The sequence below is a fragment of the Phoenix dactylifera genome, chromosome 4, assembly GCF_009389715.1.
Source record: "Phoenix dactylifera cultivar Barhee BC4 chromosome 4, palm_55x_up_171113_PBpolish2nd_filt_p, whole genome shotgun sequence".
Taxonomy (NCBI): Eukaryota; Viridiplantae; Streptophyta; class Magnoliopsida; order Arecales; family Arecaceae; genus Phoenix; species Phoenix dactylifera.
In genome coordinates this window covers 30,018,997-30,044,145 of record NC_052395.1, presented here as the reverse complement: position 1 = coordinate 30,044,145, position 25,149 = coordinate 30,018,997, and the positions used below count along the sequence as shown (strand labels likewise).

At 37.8% G+C, this 25,149-nt stretch overlaps 2 protein-coding genes and 2 long non-coding RNA genes across 7 annotated transcripts in view; 1 reads left to right on the top strand and 3 right to left on the bottom strand.

Moving 5' to 3' along the window:
* Window positions 1–1,319: 1,319 nt before the first annotated feature.
* LOC103707146 (receptor-like protein 4) lies at window positions 1,320–10,520 on the bottom strand. The gene is made up of 9 exons (XM_008791530.4): window positions 9,814–10,520; window positions 7,984–9,039; window positions 6,775–6,922; window positions 5,458–5,529; window positions 4,904–4,975; window positions 3,415–3,486; window positions 3,257–3,334; window positions 1,780–1,964; window positions 1,320–1,689 (listed from the first exon to the last, which is right to left on the bottom strand). Exons 1-9 carry the CDS (start codon window positions 9,902–9,904, stop codon window positions 1,565–1,567), a joined length of 1,899 nt encoding a protein of 632 aa, XP_008789752.2. The 5' UTR covers window positions 9,905–10,520; the 3' UTR covers window positions 1,320–1,564.
* Window positions 10,521–11,576: 1,056 nt separating this feature from the next.
* On the bottom strand, window positions 11,577–12,780 carry LOC103707149. The gene is made up of 2 exons (XR_604095.3): window positions 12,673–12,780; window positions 11,577–11,743 (listed from the first exon to the last, which is right to left on the bottom strand). It is a non-coding gene; the product is annotated as an uncharacterized LOC103707149 (long non-coding RNA).
* A 199-nt stretch (window positions 12,781–12,979) lies between these two features.
* Window positions 12,980–16,073, top strand: LOC120110604. The gene is made up of 2 exons (XR_005511774.1): window positions 12,980–13,361; window positions 15,639–16,073. It is a non-coding gene; the product is annotated as an uncharacterized LOC120110604 (long non-coding RNA).
* LOC103707147 (transmembrane E3 ubiquitin-protein ligase FLY1-like) overlaps window positions 14,278–25,149 on the bottom strand; it is a 29,964-nt gene continuing 19,092 nt past the window's right edge. For 3 of the 4 annotated variants that reach the window (XM_039126094.1, XM_039126092.1, XM_039126093.1), the window contains 3 exons: window positions 24,984–25,100; window positions 24,714–24,881; window positions 24,200–24,638 (listed from right to left, as the gene is read on the bottom strand). In XM_039126094.1, the coding sequence (XP_038982022.1) occupies window positions 24,780–24,881; window positions 24,984–25,100 (219 nt within the window). In that variant the 3' untranslated portion in view covers window positions 24,200–24,638; window positions 24,714–24,779. Of the gene's footprint in view, window positions 16,619–24,199; window positions 24,639–24,713; window positions 24,882–24,983; window positions 25,101–25,149 lie in introns of those variants that run through there. The other variant, XM_039126095.1, reaches the window with a different exon arrangement.

Genomic DNA, 25,149 nt, shown 5'->3' with positions numbered 1-25,149 from the left:
AATTATTATCCTATAGTATACAATATTAGAGTATTATATTATAATAATATTATATTACATTACATTAATATTATACTATATCATATATTTATGTATTAATACATAATCTATTTTATTATGCTCTGTTGTATAATACTAATAATCTTCTTTATGGTCATTTTGTCATACAAAAATACTTTCTCAGTTTGTTTACCAAACACATATTAAAGCACCACAGTACTTTATAAATATAGTTACCAAAAAGCAAACAGCTTTTTATAAAAACTCTACTTCAGACAATTCTATTTTCAACAGCTCTACTTTCAAAAGCTCTATTGCCAACAACTCCTCCTAACAAGATCTTAGCAACTTACAGAGCGGTAAAAACTTGATGCACTTGCGAGCTGTGGTGAAAGAGGCTTTCTTCGAACTCGAATACAACCTTGCATGCAATTCCATAGAGACAGTACCCTAACAAACAGCCTTTTAGTACTTCCACAAAAAAAAAAAAAAGAGAGAACAGCATGCATATATGTATTAGCCTATGTTGTGATTTGTCACCTCAGTTTGTACGGTATATGTAGAGCAAGTTGTAACCAATTGCGCGGCATTCAAACCTGCTGCATGGGAGGTGGAGATGAAGGGATGTTTGGTATCTGGGTGATGTTGAGAAGGAGCTTTGCAGGGGGTTGAGAGAGATGTGGAGGAGACACACTGGAGTAGCAGTTACAGTTGATTTTGATGGAGGCGAATGTGCTGAAAGGGTAATGAGAGAAAATGAAGTGAGAAGGAGGGATAGGGATGTGGATGGTGCATTTGATCTACTAACCGGACAAGATGGTGTATGAGAGGTATTTTAGTCAAATACAATGAAATGATTAAGATCACAACGATGCCGAACCAAATTGGTCACCTTGTCTAACATGCAGAGAGATTTTAAATCAATCTTCATATACCAATTGAAAGATACAAATAGCCAAGTTAGTAAAGTACAGAGCCCTGCATCTGATCCTGCGCATGCATCCCAATTCTCCAAATACGCACAGAACTGTGATGCCAGAGAACCAGAAGTATATGCACAGTTACATTAGCTCATTTTACAAAAGCTGCGCTATAATTCATCATCACACAGAAATTTGCACTGCTATGGAGGTCAGAGAAAGAGGTAGGAATTGGTTAATTCAGTTTAGCCCTTATAATGGGTCTAGCAGTAGATACTGAATCAATAAACAGAAAAAAAGTCTTAGTGCAGTATTTCCAAGTGTGGCTGGGAGAAACATAAATGTAACCATGCCAGAGAAAAGGGGAATAGAGTATATGCATGGACCTCTTATTTGCAATTTGCTTTACCAAGATTCTGCTGACTGATTTCTTCGATTCAATCTATGGCAAGTTATAATTTAAAAAAAATAAGTCTACAACATGATCTTTTAGCTTCACACCTTCCAAAAAGGGAAAAGGAACAAGAGCTGCAATATACTGCAGCATGAGAATCCATTTTCCCAGGTTGAACACATGCACTACACAATAAAGGGAAGAAAAAAAAAACAGTGAAGGAATCAATATAAACAAGAAATCCAGTGAATCAAGAGAGTAAATGCGGCCCGCTCTCAGGGTGATTTCGAGACTGGTCATGCACACGTTGATGCTTGGCCATTTGCACATCACGCGTGAAGTGAGTTCTTGCTTTTGCATATGGAGCTTCCCTTGCTGCAGGACAGGGAGACCATTTCGAGTCTTAGTGTAACAAAGAAGTCATGTAATCTCTCTTCTATGAATCTGTGTGTCCTAGCTTCTTACCAGCAGCAATCTTCTGAGCTCGAAGGATATTCTGCCTCCTTTTCCACCAGCATGCAAGACAGACAAGTAGTACTAAAAATGCAACCAAAGCCCCAAATGCAATGCCAACCTTAGCAGCGACGGACATATGGGGTCCACATGTCGGTAGCCCAGGAATTCCACATAGACCTGCATTACCAGTAAAGCTGCACAAGCCACATAAAACATCCTGATTGCGCAAAGAATACCATTTCCACATTGAAGAACAAAACACCAGCATAAAGAATAGAAGCATTAATTAAGGAAAACAAGCACACAATTCATGGGAACAATTTTAGTACTAGATCCAAGTAATCAAAATAGAACAAAATTGGCAGCAGGATAATTAACTACAACGTAATTAAAACTTGAACCGCACATATGGAATACATGCAGTTGTCTAAATCTATCGCAATATATGATATTGGATTATTATGAATGACTCCTTCCAAAGTTTTATAGATCATTCATGAGAGAGAAGCGCTATGATGAAGGGTACTTCTGATGCATTTTTGAGGGATCCAGATTTACAGTTATACATGAACATAGAGGGAGTTACACAGAGATGTCACCTCTCATGGAGGGCATTTGAATCTTGGAGAAATATAAGAGGTTTTTTGAAGGGCTGAATGATAGACAATTGTGATGGAAGAATAAAGGATTTTGAATTTTTGTGACCAATCAGAAGATTATAAAATTTAGGTCCTTGACGATGCGGCGTCCATCTTTGTAAGATTACGATTTTTTATCATAAGCTACTTCTTTCCTGATGCGCTCTCATCAAGGCTCTCTATAATATCTTAGGAGAAAAACCTTAGGGGACTATATTTATATCAAAAGAGGAACCTTGGATATTGCAGTCTTTCATAATTTTTAAATTGGACCACAGGAGAGAGATCACGGCCGTCTGCTCACTCTTATATTGATCAATGAGAAGTGATCCAAACTGAACTTGAGGGATCAAGGTCTCTCACGTCTTCAAAGTCACTCAACAGGCAGCATTGAAGTGCATATGATTGGAAGAACATTAACATAATATTTGGCATATCTACCTGATGTCAATATTCTCAGCTCATCGAAATCTGATCACTAAATAAAGGAAATACAATAACCAATTAAACAAATTCACTTACTACGTAACAATTGTTTTACATAATTGATAACATCTGAACAAAAGGTCGTTACTACGTAATAAAGAATCTGAACAAAAGGTCGTTACTATTTCCGAATCATTACCTTTGCATAAAGAAACTTTTAATAACAACTCAGACTAAGATGAAGAGGGACTAAATAAGTGATTCTCAAGATCAGTCTTTTGGCTCCATATCAATGTGAAGTTGGTTAAAATAATTTTGAGCTACTTTGAAGCACCGTATATATCTACTGTTATATTTAATTGTAGCATCTCAAACATAACTTAGATGGGCAAAAGCCGATAGCTACTTTCACAACTTCTTACTTGAAACTAGCCCTGTGAAGAGGTCTTCCTCCAAGATCGGCTGGAACTCTTCCTGATAGAAAATTTCCATTGAGATTTCTACAGAACAACTGGTTAGTGCTTCTATTTAATCCAAGACCATGTCCAAAAAAATCAGATTATTAAGCATTTCTCCTTACAGTATTCGTAATGATGTCAGCTGGCCAAGGCTCTCTGGTATTGAGCCATTGAGTTGGTTGTATGAGAGGTCCCTGTAAAGCAATTCTGGACAGTTAATACTTACATATAGGATTTATTTGATGAATAAAGGCTTGGATAGCAATGAAAAAAAAAAATCAATAATAAAGGTAAATGAAATGGTTCTGCAACAGGCTCATTCATCCTATAACACAAATTGGATGAATCTAATCTTCTCTTTGTTCAAATAGTTCTATATCAAGACTTAGAGACCATCTAGTTTTGAGGTAATATATAGGAACTTGCGAATTATAAAATTGGTGACCATGCAAAAGTTTGACCTAAGAAATGAATCCACTGGAGTAGTGAGCATGAGATATTCTTAATAAATCAAAGGCAACCCTGAACATCGAGTGACAGACAGGCTTGCATATTTGATCTTGAGTTGATTTGAAGAACATGGCAATTATTGATCTTAGACCGGCAAAATCATATAAGATACCAAAAATTACAACAACAAACCTAGACAAGTCTTCTCATATTTGACAATCATCAAAGGGCTGCATGAGTAATAAGCACTGATTAGCTTTCATTTCAAGATAATGAAGCCATAATCTAGGCTTAGAATTAATGATTTTCGTGAAGGTACACTTCTTTGTTCTTACAATGGTCAAATGACTATCTAGCCATGAAAGTGGCAGAATTTGCTTCTACTAGTAGAACAGTTTGGGGACTTACATGGCTTCATGGAATCCAAGGATTCACTTCTGGCAAGTCAAAGAAGTTTCAAGACTTTAACTGGCTAGCAAAATGAAAAGACTCCGGAACTAATGCTGAGCAGTATTGTCTAACTATTACTATGTCCTATCATTACATAAGTGCTCTTTGTAATATTATAATACAACATATACATGTTTTTGCAAGTTTCTGGTTAACTAGTTCCTTTTTTGAGCAGTTTGATATGTCTGAAGCTAAACCAAAATCAGTGGTTGGTTGAAACCATCCTCTTGCATTTTATAGTCGTTTCCACACTCAACAGGAAGAAGACTTTAATTATTGCATTTGCTGGTAGTTTCTTTTCTAGTATCAGCTTCTGTTCTGTTTTGTTTTACAACTAACTCACAAAAATATTTTGTGTCATAAAAGTCTTCTTCTGTGTTATTAAATTTTCTTTAGAATCCAGGTCTTTAAATTTCTGTACACCTACTTCTTCTGTGTTATTATTCCTTAAAAAGCTTGTGCTGAAAAAAAATTAAAGTGTCCCAAAAAAAACAATGTATCAAGCGAATACCAAAGTTTTCAAAGTTATTCACAATGTAATTTGGCAATCTATGATCAACTCAAACTCAACAGGAAGAAACAAAGCACATATTTCATTAGGATCTAGCATGCATCAGCTCTTCCATCATCAACAATCATTTAACTATTGGTCTATACATAATAGCATCGCAACATGTTAGTTATGACATGCAGTAATATGCATGTACTCACAATACTTCCAACCCAGTAATAGTACCAAGAGAGGACGGAATGCCACCACGGATGCTATTGTCGCTCAAGTTTCTGTTAAGAGAAAAATAGAGAAATAATGTTATAGAAAAATTAATAAAGTCAACTATTGTGATTAAACAAAATTGCATAGACAAGATATCTGTTATACCTTCATGCAAGATTAAGCATTTTCATATTATAATAATTTTGTGAATGTAGGAACCATTTACTAATAAAAGTAACAGCCATAAGACTTATGTATGTTGAAAAATAAATAGTGTAAATATCATTAGCAAGGTTCGCCGAACCGGTACCGAGACCCATATCGGTCAGCGTCCGGTACGGGTCGGTACCGGTTTGAACCAAGTCAAACCGGCGGTCCTGTCCAATTCTGGTCGGTTCTGGCCAGAGCCAATAGGTTCCGGCCCTTAAGAGGCCGGAACCGTTTTCTACAGCCGAACCGACCCAGTTGCAGGCGGGTTGGCTCGGTTCCGGCTTTCTTTGATCATTAGGCAGGCTTTGTACACTAGAGTGCAACAATCTGAAAAACTCACATGCTTTGTAAATACTGTAGTTTTGCTATGTCATTCGGCAAGAAACCCTTCAAACCCTGGTTGTCCAGACCTCTGCATATTCAGGAAATAATCTTCATTTACTCAAATGATCAAACAGAAATATGCTGAATATTTGAATATTTAAACCTAAAGTCGTAAAAAAGTATAGACATTGTGCATTAATGTGTATAGTTATATATGTCTGTAGGTGTTTATATGCGTGTGGATTTATATAGAGATAGATACATGTAGGCATGAATGTACCAGCATTTGGTGGCATCTAATCTTCCAATTATCCAAATCAATGAGAAATTTGGGTACCAAATCCGGAGGTCAGTAGTTTGACTCAAAAAATAGAAGTGACAACAACCCAAGATTATTATCTTACATTGATCAAGAAATCAAGGTGCTCCATTTCTCCATATCCTTTTGATTTTTCCTCATTCGACTAATCTAACAACATGTTTTTATTAATTGAAATTATATGCAGAAATTAGGGAAACTACACCATAAGATATCTAGTACCTTCTTCCAAGAGACATGCTAAAATACAAGCTTCCCAGAATATCAACCTAACATGTACCACATCAACAATGTTATGAAGAACCTTTCTAGTGTTGAAGCACATCCCTAGTGTTGACCACTACACACCTCATAAGCCTAGACCTATTCTGGAGAGAGATAAAAATTAAGTTAATTGCAATAATGCAGACACCTTAGCATGGATGTTTGCTTGAGGTTCTGATGCTCACTTCTACAAATACACAATCTAATCTTAATCATATAATCAGCTGATGGGATAATGGCCAACCTGACCTAGCCGACCATCAGACTCCTCCCTGTTGAATTAGTTACATGGCTGGCAGGTTACAGTGTATACATGCACAGCCCTGAGCATAAAATGCAAGCATGCAATGACCAAATAAATAACCATTAAGCTTTAGTGTGGTGTCTTGCGAAGAGGACCTGCCATTTACAATTGAATGGAAATGGCTCCGTGCCTCAACAACTAAATTGATTCCAATGCTTGCTCCTAAAGTTTCCAATAGTAGATAAACGAGCTCTAATTTGTCAGTTACTAAACAATAAATTTTAAAAGACATATTTGATACTTTTTGATGCACTTCAAAATATGGTTCATTTCTGGAAAATAGAACATTTGATCCATGGTTCAAAATCTTGTTTAGCTTTAAGATTTTGGCTAGCAAACTAGTATGTGTAGCCCTGTTGACCCTGTCAACACTGCTTTTTACCATAAGAAAAGACAAGGAGCAATATCTAGTTGCACTAAATAATTTTTTAAGGTTGAGAAATTACAGCCCATCTATGACCCATTGGCCAGTTTTACTGTCAAATTGGCAGTCCACTCCGCTCCAAGGATGCTGTTGGGGAACACATGGGTCACCATTCCAGCCAAAACGAAGCGGAAGCCCCAGTGAACTCTTCAAATTTTGCAAAGCTCTAACTATGGAAGGCCATGTTGGAATGAATTAGACACAATTTAACAAAATAATGAATCATATAAAGACTAAAAGAGCATCAAATATGAACTAAACAACAAAAATAAGAAGTCACCTAAATAACATTTTTTGTTCACCTTCACTAATCCAAAAAAGAAGGAACTATTAGCTTCAGCCAACAAATAATCAATAAAATGAATCAAGGTATATAACAAACTCTTGTGAAGGTATTTTCTCTGCCGCTACTTTTTCAGCATAGTAATCAGCAATTGTGACAGGACCATGTAAAACTGAATAAGTAACCATGCATTACATTCACTTAATATGATAATGGGCAGCTGATGTTGGCAATGCCTCCAACAGTTAGCAACAATAGGAAAAGGAGAAAACCAGCCAATAGCAGTTCAGTGTGAGTGCACTTACAGGCTTTCTACTTTATATAAAATAAGCAAGCAAGCATATTAAATCTAACCTGATAAAGCATTCAATTTACATTGCCCAAAGGACCCCCAAATCTTCCTGACTTGTATTCATCCTAATGGTCTGCGGCCTTTTGTTTTCCAATGGCATATTTTGACAAGTTTCTAGCACACCATATTATTGTGAATTTAGGATAACATCTGAAAAGTATGGGATCAGAATCCTATCTGAGATGGTTTCTTTCCATAATTTTCCTACGTAAGTCCTTAAACATTTATGCCTATTTGTTGATTAGCCCACACATTAGGATGGAAACAGAATCACAAGTCCATCTCAAATCTCAGTCCAAGCAAAGGCCAATGACCTTTGCATTCTTATTAACAGTCACAAAAAAAGTAACCTCATGGATACATGAAGAAAATGTAGAACTGAATTGAAAGAAAACAAAATGACAAAAAGTAACCCTGCATAACTTTTAGGTCAGAATTGCATGTCAAAAAAAAATCCAAAATATTAGGCATGATGAGATGTTCATGCACTAAATTTTCATGTATAAGAATCATATCTTCATGTGGGAGGCAATGCATAAAATTTGTCAAGTCAATGAGATAAAAGTGCTAATCTTTCACAAATGTTGCACACCTACCTTCTTGTGCTGCAGTTTTGTGCTCTGCTGCAATGATCTCAAAGACCTCAATTGCATTGATGATGGCATGACTTCCATTTATAGGGCGCAAGCTTAATGTTAGCGTCCTCCCATTCACAGCAACAGTTCTATTCAGCACGAGAGCTGTATAAGGTTCCCCAGTCATGCGAATGATGTCAATATTTTCAAAGGCAACATCACCATTTACCAGTACATCAAAGACCCTCTCTCCAGTGTTTTTTATTCTGGAATCAATTTCAGCAAAGTGAAGCCATATTGAATAATTTTTGTTGGGATCCACCTCCATTTGAAATGATAAATCAGGCTGTCTATCAGTGCTCACAATTGCTGACTGATAAATCTTTTCTGGGTAGAAGTTCGGTGAAATTGATGCTTGGGCAATTTTATCTTCTGTCGAAATAGACTTATCAGATCCTGCAGCAAAAGTTGACGTTCCTAACCAAAATCTATCACCACCCCAATGATTGCCATTATAATCTTCATCAAATGCTGGCTTCCCTGAACCACAAGTCAATCTTTTAGCTGTTCTAAGTACTGTATCCTTACCCCATAATGGACCAAAATAATATGCCCTGTCATCAACTTGAATTATTTCAATTGAAAGGATAGATGGATCTCCATGACCAGTGCTATGGAGACAAGCAGACACGGATGTATCTGGAACAAAAACTAGAGCTTCAACAAATGACTGGTCATCCTTTTTGCTCCAGCCTGACCTCAGAGAATAAATTTGGGTTCCATCAACTGATATATCAAAAAGAGGCTCACTCTCAAGATTAGGATCTTTAACAAGAGCAAAGAAAAATCTCACTGCATAGTGTCCACGAGGAATACGGTTGATGTTATAGCAATTCTCAGGACCATCAGAGAGAGGAAAATATCTGAGCGTTGTAAGTGGAGGGACGATGGAAAGCAGACTTGTTGCATTTGCCAGTCTTCCGCCAGTATAACCAAAGTCTCTATACCATAAGGCATTTGTTGGCTGTGTTCGAACATTCTCACGAGCCCCACAGCTTATGCGGATCACAAATGGCTCTGCAAAGAAAACACACTGAGTCCTGAGTCCAATCGAGGACGAAATACATATAACCGTTCAACTCTTACTAGCATTCCTTTCGTGACAACTTCCTCATACTAAATATAATAAAAACAATTTTATCGACTTGTTAATATGCTCAAAAGCTGATTGAACTTTTGCAACATCAGCGAAAACAACCAGAAGGCGATACTTGTTCCAATGAACTTGGAGTAGCCGTAGTAAGAGAAACACATCTATAGTCACAAAATCATAAAAAAACACACATAAGATTTAAAACATGTAAGATGGTGATATCCAGATACCTATTTTTTAAAAATGAAATAAAGAATTGTACACGGCCAACCTACTCAATCCGGCAAGAGTCGATTGGCCAAGAGACCACCACTTCTCGTCATGCGGCTTGGACCTATCTTATTTAGTACGTATTCTCGGTTCCCCTTCAATTAGCTACATTCCAGCGCGTTCCAATTTCTATGCAACAGTCTTCGCTAGAGATCCGGTGAAATTACACAACACCACATCTAGGCGGCGTGATTCTATCTAAGACAGAACGAGTTCTAGAAATGCCTTCTACGGGGATTAATTCTAACAGCAGGAGGAGGCATGACATGAAAAAATAATTCGGGACACAACCAAGAAGAAGGGACACAACCAGGCAGCAATTTTTGGCATAATTTTCCGTTCAGGTTTAAATGTAGAAAGTCGCAAGCATCCATCTCTTCTACTTCTTCTGTACAAGAAACTACGAAGCAACGGGAAGTAAGGTTTACCTTTATTGGTGGTGGCTGTCGAAACGCCAAGATCAGTGGCCAATAGAGCGATGTGGAGCAGAAGCAGATGGAGAATGGGGGATCCGAGCATTTTGCTGCTCCCCTCTCTCTCTCTTGGCCCTCCCAACTCCTCTTTTTTCCCTCTCTCTTTAAGCAGAGATAAACCCTAGCTATCTCCCTTCTCTCTCTCTCGGGGTTCCTCTGGGTATTTATTTCCCCACATGAGATGAGCGACGGGATGCTTGAGATCGGTTTAGGAGTGAATCAGTTGCCGTGATGCCAGTTACGACGAGAGAGAGAGAGAGAGAGATCATTATATAAAATAGTTAAGAACGATCAAAGCCGCTCTCAGGAGCAGCAGCAGTTCACATGTCGAGTAGTTTAAACTAGATTCCCAGGACTTAAAAAGAGAAATAATTACATATCTGGAGTCCAGCGAGTCTGAAAGCAAGTGGGATGGGATGGAGAGAGAGAAAGAGAGGGAGGTTGGTGGACCGAAGGCATCACCAATCGCGGGGCAAATTGTCGGTAGAACGAAGTGACGTAAATGCGCTCAGCTGATACGGTATTAAAGTAGCAGGAAGGGCGTTGAAATGAAGGGGAGACCAGTTAGTTGCCTCCCTCTATCGCGGCGTCTATGAAGAGACGGGAAAACTTGGTCGTGCTTCCACGCATCCGTGGAGGTGGAGTTGACCATGGATCAAGCAAGATCTAAGATTTTAGATCTAGAACTTTCCTTTTTGCAAGTATAGAATTTTCTGCGCCGTACTTGTTGCCTGTATATGGAAATCTTATTAACCCAGGAAAAAAGGAAAATCTTGCCAGCTATATCATTCAACGTATTTATTTCGTGGCCCTCTTCCTTTCCCTTACCGCACCTCCTCCCTTTCTTGCAAAACAAAAATAAGGGAAAAGATAAGGAAAAAGAAAAGAGACACTTCATCTCAGACTATAAGCATCAAGCTCAATCAGCTTCCTCACTATAATACATTTTACTGACATAATAAAATGCTGAAACATTTAAGCATATGAAAGAAAAATGGTCCCTACCTTTTCATAGAATAAGGGATTATGCAAGAAACTATATGACAAATATCTCCGACCATCTACCATATCCTAATTTTAATATAAATTCTAATCTGGTCTAACCTAAAATTATATAAAGCAGTTAAATTCCTCAACTTTTCAAGTTCTGCAGTAACCCCACTAAGATGTTTGCCTCAAACCATTATGAACTTCTATAAGAAAAATAACAGGATTCCGACCACTGCTAGAAGTTGAGAACAAGAAGTCCAAGGTGAAAAATCTGCTAAAATGTGATTTCTATAATTCTACGTATAATAAGTGTCTCATGCCCCTCCAAGTCTAAATTCATTCCAATTTGCTTGTCATAGAAAAACATAAAAATTTATTCAGATCAAGAATGTAATGTAATAGATAAATTCAAAATAATTCCATGAAGAAAATCTAATCTATTCTTAAATCATAAAACTTGCATTTGAAATTTTTAGCAGCCACGTGCATTCTAACTAGTCAATTTCCACATCCAGTTTTTTAAAAAATTGTAGAATTAAATTGCTCATCTCGACCAACTTTGCCATTCTCCCAAACCTAAATTTCCTCGAAGTTTGTCGCAAGGTATGTTCTCTCTGTCACGCCCCGAACCCAGCACCCGGGTCCGGTACGCGACCGGCCGCATGAGCTCTAGAACAGTTCCTTAAAGATTATGCAAGGCCTAAGATGAACAAAAATCTAATAAATCCATAATTAATTAATCAATTCAAATAGACAAATCCAACATGTCAAATTGGTTCAATTACAAAATTTTCAAATGCTCATCATCATCAAAGAAAGATAAACTAACTAGCTAGCTAATAACTCTGAAACTCATGCTCTGCACCCAACCCATCCATGCAAGCATCCTGCAACTCTGAAAGGAGAAAGAAGAAATGGGGTAAGCTTTATAGCCCAGTAAGAATCCCTGCACATCCATACCAACATAATAGTAATATGAATTTGAAAACCGCGACGAATCGATGGACATTTCATGAAACCACAAACCGGCTATTAAAAGACTCAAATAATCAATATAAGTATGTACGTCCAACGTCAATGAAAGTCCAGCCATACAAGCATGATATAGCATATGATAGCTCATAAATATTCATTACTATGTTCAATGCTTTTTCTTTCCATTCTATATTAACTTGATCCGGATTAATTATCTTTTTGACTTTGGGCCAAATTCCGGTCACGTTTCCAGCCCGTGACGGGGCAAACCAATATTGTCACACTTAGAGCCTGTGACGGGCAAACCAACATTGTCACACTTAGAGCCAGTGACGGGCAAACCAATATTGTCACACTTAGAGCCTGTGACGGGCAAACCAACATTGTCACACTTAGAGCTAGTGACAGGCAAACCAACATTGTCATACTTAGAACCTGTGACGGGCAAACCAACATTGTCACACTTAGAGCCTGTGACGGGTAAACCAAATATAACGAGACGGCCTAAAGTAAATATTGATTTAATCAATTTCACGTCCACACATTAATTCTTTTTTTTTTCACAGCTATAGACTAATCCGGTCACGTTTCCAACCCGTGACGGAGCAACCAATAATAACAAGGTTACTCCATAGCACCACATCCATAAATTCAATCATGCAGGTGTAGGTTATGCACATGCATATATCATAATATTAATCACAAACCAACACGATCAAAAGATAATTTAATATAAAACTATTTTAATTTGTCTGCATCATAACATATTAATTTGGAACATAGTATATCATACATATATAAGTATAAAAATATTTATATCATGTAGGATTGGCGTACAAGGATTCTTACCCTTTGTTGAAAATTCAGACAGACGAATCACCCGCTTTCACGGCGATCTATGAACCGGTATGCGTAAATTCCTGCTTAACGTCCTCTTATCCAATAGATTGTTTCCCTACAGAACCAAATCAATATTAAAAATTATCAAAGATATATATTAAAAATCCAAAACTCTATATGGATCCTCTTAAGGGTCCACCAGTATCTAGCACCCCAGGACTAACCAACAGTCCATGATCTCCCTATATTGAACTAGAGAGAAAACAAAGCAATAAAAGAGAGCAACTAGAGAGGGAGAAGAACAAAGAAGAGGTTGCTCTCTCTCTCTCTCTCTCTCTCTCTCTTTCTTCCCGTCAATAAAATAACCAAGAAGAGAGAGTTGGCTCTCTCTTTCTCTCCCGCTTCCTTCCTTCTTTCCGACGGAAAGGAGAGTGCTCGGCAACAGGTGGCCCATGGCCGGCGACGCCCCCTGGTCATCGGCCTGTGGCGGTGCCACGCCCGGCGACGGCTGGCCGGAACGGAAGAGGAGAAGGCCGAACAGGGCTCGGTTTCTCCATCAATCCGGCGGCTTCCCGGCCATGTTCCAAAGAAGTACTGGCCAAAGACGAAGGAGAAGGAGGAGAGGGTCCTCACCTTGCCTTCGGCGAGATCCTCCCGACCGGATCGACGGCGAACGCTCCGATCCCTCCCGCAGCAAGGTAGAACTCTAATCTCCCTTTTTTTGTTCTTTTTTTTTTTGTGTGTGTGTGGAAGGGCTCTCGGTTGATGCCCTAAGGAGAGGAGGAGATCTCAGCCTGATTTGCTATGGTTTTTATCACCCTAAAACCTCCCTTCCGGTGGATTCGGAAGGAGGGGAGGAATTTTCGAAACAGGGAAGGGAGGGCGTGTCAACCGGGAGACTCCCTCCTCCTTTTTCACGTGTTGGGCCGCCCCTGTTCGGAGGCCGGCCCAACTCAAACTTGGGCCTCTACACTCTATTTTCTTCCGACTGTGGGCTAATACTACAATTAAATTGCAAATTTCTCGTACTCTTCTTCATAACTTTTTGTCAACGTTCAGCTTACTCCTTCCTGTTCTACAATCCCCTTTTCACAAAAGAATCCTGCAGTATATTACAAAATTTCTAGATAGGTGCCAATACACTTACACTATGTATGGTTCTGTGGAATGAAAAGAAATCGAGATGGAAATGAAAAGCGGAGAATTGGAATCATAATTTCCCTTCCAACTTTTGGAGATAAAACAAAGGAATACAAGGAACAACAATTCGATTCCAATATTTAATTTAACTAGGTACACATCAAAATATAATCAACTTTATATTATTTTTAAATAGCAATTAATTAAATAATAGAAGTAATTTTTACAATGCCGCTATAATTCTTTTGGGGAGCTTCTATTATTTTTGTTTTTTTTCTTTTATTATTATGACATAATCCATACTCGTTATTTTCCCTTTTTTTAATTTTGTATTTATTTAGTCTTATATATATATATATTTAATACTATTTCTTTATATTTTCAATAATTTACTTCTATTTTATTTATTTTTTAATTTTTACTTACGTAGGATCCATGATTGGTTAATGAGGTTCCAACATTGATGATTCAAGTTATTGAATGTAATTTGTTATCCCTAAATTATTTAAATATAAAAAATCATGCAAAAGACTCCTCATCCAATATTAAGGGGAAAAATCCTATATTGTTTCATATTATTTAAGCTATCCCATTTTTCACCACTTAATGCATAAACTAAGAACTTCCTAATCTATATTATTTAGTATCTAAGCAATTTAGAGACGGCAAACATTTGATGGCTTGGATCAATAAATTCAACCTCCATTATCTAATTAAGAACTGACCGAATCTAAATTGAAATCCAATCAACCCAACCCTAGGTGCCCTCTCTCTCTATATACATTTCACAGCATCCCTATTGCATGGCGAGGAGATATAGCGTGGAAAGGGGAGAGAGGGAGAGAACGGGAGAAGACGACATGGGACCCAATCCTAGAAGGATTTTGGTTTAAAAAACCTCAAGAGATTTTATAAGAAAAAAATCACCGAGATTAGGCCTGTGACCCGCCTCTTTTTCTCCCGCTCCCACACTTCCTCCCCCATCCGTGCTCTCTTCCCTACCGATGCTGCTGGATCCTGCAATGATGGTGCCAAATAGACCCTAACTATATTCAGGTATTGTTCTCTTTCACGACGCAATTATCCCTAGGAACTATTCTGGTATTTGTATCCAACGGATTCTGTAACTCGGACAACAAATCCAATTGGCACCCCCCCCAACTCAATAATTCCTACCTGCTTTCATATAATCAATCATCCTACCATGAACCCACTCAAAAATCAAAATTAAATTTTTTTAAAAAACGAACTGAATATGCTCTTCACAATAGTTCCAACATGAAAACAGAACACATAAAGAAACAAAGCAAATGGTCTAATACAAGAAACAACTACATTTCCATGAGAAATTGCTGCAAGTTGCCCATACCCCACCAAAATCATCTTACTACTTTACATGGAGCTTTAGAATATCAAATTTATGTTGCACCTGGCCCTTTTTTGATGTCAGGACACATTAAGAGCGTTCTGTAATGTGTACTGAACCTGGCTCTTGAGCTTCTGCTTTTCAAATTGTTTTTGGATTAACAGTCTAAACAATACATAGGAACATAAATGTACAGCAGTGCACCAGGGATGAGACTGCACCAGCATAGAACAGCCTAAAATGATACAGGGTTGCATATATTACATGAACTATGCAAATTGTCTGACTCTGCAGCTATCTACTTTTCTTTTTCTCTGTGTGAGATGGTTCTCCATCCTGGCCAGAAAGATCTAGCAGATGAGAAAAAGAAAAAAAGATGATAAAACAAGATTCTGGCACTCCAATTATTGCCATATGATTTGTTCTGGAGTTCGTAATGTGTTTGATGGCATGTATAAATACAAAGCAGGGTCCAACCTATGCTGGGGGCAGAGAACGCCTGCAAGTCGGGCATTCCATCTTTATATCCATCCATCTTTGTAAGCAACCCGAATGGAAGAAATGATCACAAGGTGTCACCTGCAGGATGAGAGCCTACTAAGCCGAACTTTCTCCAAGAAAACAAGTAAAACTAGCATTTTTGCATGTCCGAGAAATTGAAGGCAAAGAGGTTTCCAAGTACCATGTAATCAGTTGACCGCTGTGCAAGATCGATGGCAGTCATGCAAATGACACAATCAGTAGTTTGAGTTGTATCACCCTCGACATAATTAAAAAAACAGTAATGTACCAGAACTTCATGCTTTTCAGACATTAGACAATACTTATTCGAGTGCATTATTGCAGCAGGCACAAAAACTAGAAAATGTAGTTTATAATTTTCCATCACGGAGCATTTCTACCATATCTGATAACCTTTCAGTCTGTGCATTTGTGTTAAAAAACAGGTTCCTTTTCTCGCGGTCAGTTCTATTATTTGCCATATCAATATCGTCTTAAGTACTACCTAAGTACCTAGTTCTATTGCACTGCAACATAATTGATAAATAATTATATTTCTTTGGCATAAGCCCGTGTATTAGAAAATACAAATCTAACAAAATGACAAGAAAACTCTAACCTGGCGAGGAATAAACCATCGAGAACCAAGGTAATGCTGGAGGAGGAGAATTGATGCTTGCAATCCCAAGAATACTCCCAAAGTTATGCACCAATTCGTGTCAACCTCAATATGCATGAAATTGCCTGGGCAGCCAAGTATGTATAATGGAATTGCAAGCCGAGTGAGAGTCATGCCTAATATATAATGAGGGTGCAGGGGTTTTCTTATATCCTGAATGACATTAATAGTTATCTGGGGTATCCATAAGGAATACATAATGAAAAGAATAGGACGCAAGAAATTGTGCAACTCATACATGATGAGAATGCCCCCTAAAAGAATGCCATCTGCAAAGCACAACAACTTGGTCAGGCATGTATTGACCACAAGCAGGCCTTAACATCTTTACATATAAGAAAATATATGTCTGCTGGAGGAATTATGATAAGTTGAATCAAGTTCACAATTCATGTAAGGATAAGTCATAAACAAAATTATCAAGCCATAAAGACCATGCCATCAATACAATCAAGTAATTACCAATTCAATGCCAGAAAAAAATGGAAATGTCATGTATATGAATAAGAATATATATATATATATATATATATATATATATATATATATATATATATATATATATATATATATATATATATATATATATATTTACACACACACACACACACACGTACACACACACAAGTTGAACCGGCGGTTCTGTCCAATTCTGGCTGGTTCTGGCCAGAGCCCATAGGTTTCGGCCCAACCGTTTTCTACCGCCGAACCGACCCAGTTGAAGGCCAGGTCGGCTCGGTTCTGGCTGAACCGGCCAGGTCGGCTCGGTTTGGCTTTCTTTGATCATTAGGCAAGCTTTGTACACTAGAGTGCAACAATCTGAAAAGCTAACATGCTTTGTAAATGCTGCAGTTTTGCTATGTCATTCGGCAAGAAACCCTTCAAACCCTGGTTGTCCAGACCTCTGCATATTCAGAAAATAATCTACATTTACTCAAATGATCAAACAGAAATATGCTGAATATTTGAATATTTAAACCCAAAGTCGTAAAGTATAGACATTGTGCATTAATGTGTATAGCTATATATGTCTGCAGGTGTTTATATGCATGTGGATTTATATAGAAATAGATACATGTAGACATGAATGTACCAGCATTTGATGGCATCTAATCTTCCAATTATCCAAATCAATGAGAAATTTGGGTACCAAATCCGGAGGTCAGTAGTTTGACTCAAAAATTGGAAGTGACAACAACCCAAGATTATATTGATCAATGAGAAGTGATCCAAACTGAACTTGAGGGATCAAGGTCTCTGACGTCTTCAAAGTCACTCAGCAGGCAGCATTGAAGTGCATATGATTGGAAGAACATCAACATAATATTTGGCATGTCTACCTGATGTCAATATTCTCAGCTCATCGAAATCTGATCACTAAATAAAGGAAATACAATAACCAATTAAACAAATTCACTTACTAAGTAACAATTGTTTTACATAATTGATGATCGTTACCATCTGAACAAAAGGTCCTTACTATTTCCGAATCATTACCTTTGCATAAAGAAACTTTTAATAACAACTCAGACTAAGATGAAGAGGGACTAAATAAGTGATTCTCAAGATCAGTCTTTTGGCTCCATATCAATGTGAAGTTGGTTAAAATAATTTTGAGCTACTTTGAAGCACCGCATATAATCTCAATGGAACTCTTCCTGATAGAAAATTTCCATTGAGATTTCTACAGAACAACTGGTTAGTGCTTCTATTCAATCCAAGACCATGTCCAAAAGAATCAGATTATTCAGCATTTCTCCTTACAGTACTCGTAATGATGTCAGCTGGCCAAGGCTCTCTGGTATTGAGCCATTAAGTTGGTTGTATGAGACGTCCCTGTAAAGCAATTCTGGACAGTTAATACTTACATATAAGATTTATTTGATGAATAAAGGCTTGGATAGCAATGAAAAATAAAATCAATAATAAAGGTAAATGAAATGGTTCTGCAACAGGCTCATTCATCCTATAACACAAATTGGACGAATCTTATCTTCTCTTTGTCCAAATAGTTCTATATCAAGAGTTAAGAGGCCATCTAGATTTGAGGTAATATATAGGAACTTGAGAATTATAAAATTGGTGACCAAGCTAAAGTTTGACCTGAGAAATGAATCCACTGGAGTAGTGAGCATGAGATATTCTTAATAAATCAAAGGCAACCCTGAACATTGAGTGACAGACAGGCTTGCATATTTGATCTTGAGTTGATTTGAAGAACATGGCAATTATTGATCTTAGACCGGAAAAATTGGATAAGACACCAAAATTTACAATAACAAACCTAGATAAGTTTTCTCATATTTGACAATCATTGAAGGGCTGCATGAGTAATAAGCACTGATTAGCTTTCATTTCAAGATAATGAAGTCATAATCTAGGGTTAGAATTAACGATTTTCGTGAAGGTACACTTCTCTGTTCTTACAATGGTCAAATGACTTATCTAGCCATGAAAGTGGCAGAATTTGCTTCTACTGGTAGAACAGTTTGAGGACTTACATGGCTCCATGGAATCCAAAAAATTCACTTCTTGCAAGTCAAAGAGACTTTAACTGGCTAGCAAAATGAAAAGACTCCGGAACTAATGCTGAGCAGCATTGTCTAACTATTACTATGGCTTATCATTACATAAGTGCTCTTTGTAATATTATAATACAACATATACATGTTTTTGCAAGTTTCTGGTTAACTAGTTCCTTTTTTGAGCAGTTTGATATGTCTGAAGCTAAACCAAAATCAGTGGTTGGTTGAGCTTCATCACCATCCTCTTGCATTTTATAGTTGTTTCCACACTCCTATAATTATTGCATTTGCTGGTAGTTTCTTTTCTAGTATCAGCTTCTGTTCTGTTTTGTTTTACAACTAACTCACAAAAATATTTTGTGCCATAAAAGTCTGCCACAAGTAGGATGGTAAAGGATGTTTTTAAGTCTAATTTTCATATTGCATGCCAGATGCATGAAACAGATTTTTACAAGGAATTCATGCTTTCTGACAACATCTGTGTCGCACATTTTTAAAACCTGAAGGTGAAGGACATTAGCGTCCACTTGCTTTTGAGATGCCTCGGGGAGAGAAAGCAGATCAAATCAGCAAGAGAAGTAAAATGAGTTGAAATAAAAAGGCTGACAAAGTTCTTGGAAATATCAGAATTTCAAATATTTTAAATTGAAGCAATTTTCTTTAGAATCCAGGTCTTTAAATTTCTGTACAACTACTTCTTCTGTGTTATTATTACTTAAAAAGCTCGTGCTGAAAAAAAATGAAAGTGTCCCCAAAAAAAAAAACAATGTATCAAGCAAAGTACCAAAGTTTTCAAAGTTATTCACAACAAAGCCTCCACAGATGCACAATTTCTGTTGCATAGAAACATAAAATACATCTATACCCACTAAATCACAATAAACCACCAAACCACACTTCGTCTGCTCATAGTATGATATTAGAGAACAAGCAGAGCACTACTCATGTAATTTTAGATGCTGCGGCTGCAATTCAATGGCTTGCAGTAGGCTACATTTCTATGTTGATGTACCTCTACTACTAGGTATGGGATCAGAATCCTATCTGAGATGGTTTCTTTCCATAAATTTCCTACGTAAGTCATTGGCATAAATGTTTATACATTTATGTTTATTAGTTGATTAGCCCACATGTTAGGATGGAAACAGAATCACAAGTCCATCTCAAATCTCAGTCCAAACAAAAGCCAATGACCTTTGCATTCTTATTACCAGTCACAAAAAAAGTAACCCATGGATACATGAAGAAAATGTAGAACTGAATTGAAAGAAAACAAAATGACAAAAAGTAACCCTGCATAACTTTTAGGTCAGAATTGCATGTCAAAAAAAAATCTAAAAGATTAGGCATGATGAGATGTTCATGCACTAAATTTTCATGTATAAGCATCATATCTTCATATGGGAGGCAATGCATAAAATTTGTCAAGTCAATGAGATAAAAATGCTAATCTTTCACAATTGTTGCACGCCTACCTTCTTCTGCTGCAGTTTTGTGCTCTGCTGCAATGATCTCAAAGACCTCAATTGCATTGATGATGGCATGACTTCCATTTGTAGGGCGCAAGGTTATTGTTAGCGTCCTCCCGTTCACAGCAACAATTCTATTCAGCACGAGAGCTGTATAACGTTCCCCAGTCATTCGAATGATGCCAATATTTTCAAATGCAACATCACCATTTACCAGTACATCAAAGACCCTCTCTCCGGTGCTTTTTATTCTGGAATCAATTTCAGCAAAGTGAAGCCATATTGAATAATTTTTGTTAGGATCCACTTCCATTTGAAATGATAAATCAGGCTGTCTATCAGTGCTCACAATTGTTGACTGATAAATCTTTTCTGGGCAGAGAACAAGCAGAGCACTACTCATGTAATTTTAGACGCTGCGGCTGCAATTCCATGACTTGCAGTAGGCTACATTTCTATGTTGATGTACCTCTACTACTAGGTAATTAAGCTTCTAGGCTGATCATGCGTAGCAACAGTACACTACTATAACTTTGCCCAGAACCATTGATGTGGATGTTAGTTATCAAGTTCGACGTTCACTGTCATTAGTAGGAAGAGTTAGTTCTGGTTAGAAGAACTAGACATATTCTCCTGTGAACCAAGCTATCACTTTGAATATAATTACAAGTAAACCAAGACAGCTAACCAGTTTACCGGTAATAGCTAACGAACTTCTTGATATATTGGTTTGATTGAAACCCGAGATCCTTCTTCTTCTTCTTTCGGTATCACCAGCAACAATGAATTCTTGATATATTGCCTTGCCTAAAACCCTATTAAAAACCCAAGATCCTTCTTCTTCTTTGTTCTCCCCCATGCTTCTTCTCCTTTTTCTTTAAGTTGCAAGTGAACCGATGGTTCGACTCTGGCTTCCAGACTTCGTGGAGTTTCTTGTAGTTCCTTCTTGCATCCCGTTCTTGTTTTCTTTCCTCAATTCTATATTTTTACATTAATGTGAATATCATAAATCTTGTTTTCTGATTGAAAAAAAAAGTTTGATGGATGGATTGCTTTCTTCACTCTAGATATATTTTCTAATTTATTGAATAAAATTTAATTTAAACAATTTCTCTTTTTTATCTCAATAACCGCATCTCCCCTTATCTGATATTATTTTTTTAAAAAAATATTAATTTAAATTTTACAATTTGATTTCCTCCAATTTCTGACAATGTAAAAAATAGTTAGAATAATTTGGTGGCATACTAGTCATCTATAAATTGAAAATCCAAGTCAATTAGGGATATAATAACAGTAATATAGTTATATAGAACTACAGTAGGTATATAAAGTTTTCTTTAGGAAGGAATAGAGTTATATAAAATGAATAGAAACAGGTCACAATGTCTAAACAAACCTCTGATTTTTTTCTCGTTTTCTTGTCATGTAAGTTGTGCCTTACTAATCATTCAAGAGGCATGAATATATTTTCCATCAATGAAGTCAGAAATAATAGTTACCAATGTTGTATTAAAAATAGTTGGAGTCGGATGAGTGTTTCACACTCCTTGATGTAGTTTTGTGAACGAGTTGGGATCGTGCATGTCTGACTGAAGTGGTCGTGTCAATCAATTATGGCTGTCCCTTACTTGCATGATGGCTATGATTGTTTGGGCCATTCTCCCATAGCTCTGTATCAGCTTAATATTCTAATTTAATTGTTGCTTATATCCTTGTTGTCTGCACAGGAGAAGTTGCAAGCACCAACGGAAGTGGGTGCAGGGCAAACCGCAATGCTGAGGAGGGCTTCTGGCATGGCAATGCTCGAGGCCAGCTCATCTTCAAGAAAGACTCCTCCGAGGTGATCGGGCACAAGACGTCCCTTGTCTTCAATTTCAGAGACAGCCAAAGGAAGAGGCTACACCCCAACTGGATCATGCACGAGTACCTCCTCCACTTCCCTGATGGCAAGGTATGTAATTTTTCTATTTTTTTTCCTCTCTTCTGAATCTACTGTTATGATCTTCCGTCATGGTTTTGTTTAATATATTTGATTATCTTTTACTCTGTGAGAAATTTGATAATTTTTTTTGTTTCTTTCGATCCTTGGTAGAATCTTCCAGCACTGATTGTTGTGACTACTGCTCTTGGTTTTGCAGTTTCAGGAGATTACTCTCTGCAGAATTTATCCTAAGAGGGACAGCAAAGAAGCCGGTGATGATTTTCCTGCCGCACATGACCGCAAGAGAAGACGGATACATGCTACGCGGCCGACGCCGCTCTTCGATCAGGCATGTGAGGCCAAAGATTGTAGCAGTAGTGATGGTGGTGTTGTGAAGGTGATTGCTGCTTGCACAGAGCAGGAGATTGCATCTCAGTTAGTGCCACCTCCAAGAGTACTTGCGGATGACTGCTCCACCGGCACCACTATCCCTCCTTCCACTTCTGGCGATGCTGGCTTCATCGATTCTGACATCTTGAAGTAGGTCGACAGCATGATTTTAATGCCACCATCTTCTCCTACATCAGTTCCTTTTGGCAGCCAACCCATGGAGGTGCCAACGCCAGAAGTACTGTGGATGACCGCTCCACCGGCACCACTATCCCCCCTTTCACTTCTGGTGATGCTGGCTTCATAGATTCTGACATCTTGAGCTGGGTGGACAACGTGATCTTAGCACCACCATCTTCTCCTACATCAGTTCCTTCTAGCAACCAACCTATGGAGGTGCCACCGCCAGGAGTACATGTGGATGACCGCTCCACCGGTACCACTGTCCCCCCTTCCACTTTTGGCAATGTTGGCTTCATCGATTCTGACATCTTGAACTGGGTCGATAGCGTGATCTTAGCACCACCATCTTCTCCTACATCAATTCCTTCTTGCAGCCAACCTATGGAGGTGCCTATGTCATCGAATGGTGGAAACCTTAGTGATGTCGATGTCTTGGAGTGGATTGATAGCTTGGTAGCAGCTGAGGATGGCCCGGTAACATGGTCATCTTCTTTTGCAACCAGATCTCCAATCTTCTCAGAGTGAGCAGCTATCTTGGAAACTAAAGAGGATGCGATTGCACTTGGACTTCTATAGTCGTTCTATTTTACCTCCCTTGTGCTTAGGTAGATGTTATATTGAGTTGAAAAAGTGTATTTAAACTCTTTTTAATTTATTTTTTACCACCCATGTGCTTTCGTAGATAAAGTTTTCTTAGTTTTTTCATTCGTAATGTGGTGAGGTTGTAATTTTGATCAAACCATGCATATATTGGATGCAGCTGCTCGTACCATAAAATCAGAAATCAAATAATATTTTTTTTGACTTTCTAAAAGTTTAACTTTCATGAAGTGTGGTTAATGTTTCTTTTTTTCTTTATTGAGAAAAAATGAATTATAATTACTATTCCACGGAATAAAGTTATACTATATTGCCACTTGCCACTTATATTTTACGTGCCATATGCCGATCTTCTCATAGAGCTTCCAATCCATACCGAACCTGAATATTGGGTGGGCTTGTGGAAATAGCGAATTCAACGTAACTGTATAATAAGTGTCTCATGTCCTTCCAAGTCTAAATTCATTCCAATTTGTCTGTCATAGAAAAACATAAAAAAATTTCGCCTGCCGATGCTGCTGGATCCTGCAATAATGGTGCCAAACAGACCCTAACTATATTCAGGTATCGTTCTCTTTCATGATGCAATTATCCCTAGGAACTATTCTGGTATTTGTATCCAACGGATTCTGTAACTCGGACAACAAATCCAATTGGCACTCCCCAACTCAATAATTCCTACTTGCTTTCATATAATCAATCATCCCCCCATGAACCCACTCAATTAAAATTTAAAAAAAAAATGAATTGAATATGCTCTTCACAATAGTTCCAACACGAAAACAGCACACATAAAGAATCAAAGCAAATGGTCTAATACAAGAAACAGCTAGATTTCCATGAGAAATTGCTGCAAGTTGCCCATATCCCACCAAAATCATCTTACTACTTTACATGGAGCTTTAGAATATCAAATTTATATAGCACCTGGCCCTTTTTTGATGTCAAGACACATTAAGAGCGCTCTGTAATGCGTACCGAACCTGGCTCTTGAGCTTCTGCTTTTCAAATTGTTTTTGGATTAACAGTCTAAACAATACAAAGGAACATAAATGTACAGCAGCGCACCAGGGATGAGACTGCACCAGCATAGAACAGCCTAAAATGATACAGGGTTACATATATAACACGAACTATGCAAATTGTCTGACTGCAGCTATCTACTTTACTTTTCCTCCGTGTGAGATAGTTCTCCATCCTGGCCAGAAAGATCTAGCAGATGAGAGAGAGAAAAAAAGATGATCAAACAAGATTCTGGCACTGCAATTATTACCATGTGATTTGTTCTGGAGTTGGTAACGTGTTTGATGGCATCTATAAATACAAAGCAGGGTCCATCCTATGCTGGGGGCAGAGAACGCCTGCAGGTCGGGCATTCCATCTTTATATCCATCCATCTTTGTAAGCAACCCGAATGGAAGAAATGGTCACAAGGTGTCACCTGCAGGATGAGAGCCTACTAAGCCCAACTTTCTCCAAGAAAAAAGTAAAACTAGCATTTTTGCATGTCCGAGAAACTGAAGGCAATGAGGTTTCCAAGTACCATGTAGTCAGTTGACCGCTGTGCAAGATCGATAGCGGTCATGCAAATGACACAATCAGTAGTTTGAGTTGCATCACTCTCAAGCCTCTTGTAGTAGCTATATTTCTCGGGTAGAATCTGCCAGTAGTTGACAATGAAATTTAAAAAACAGTAATGTACCAGAACT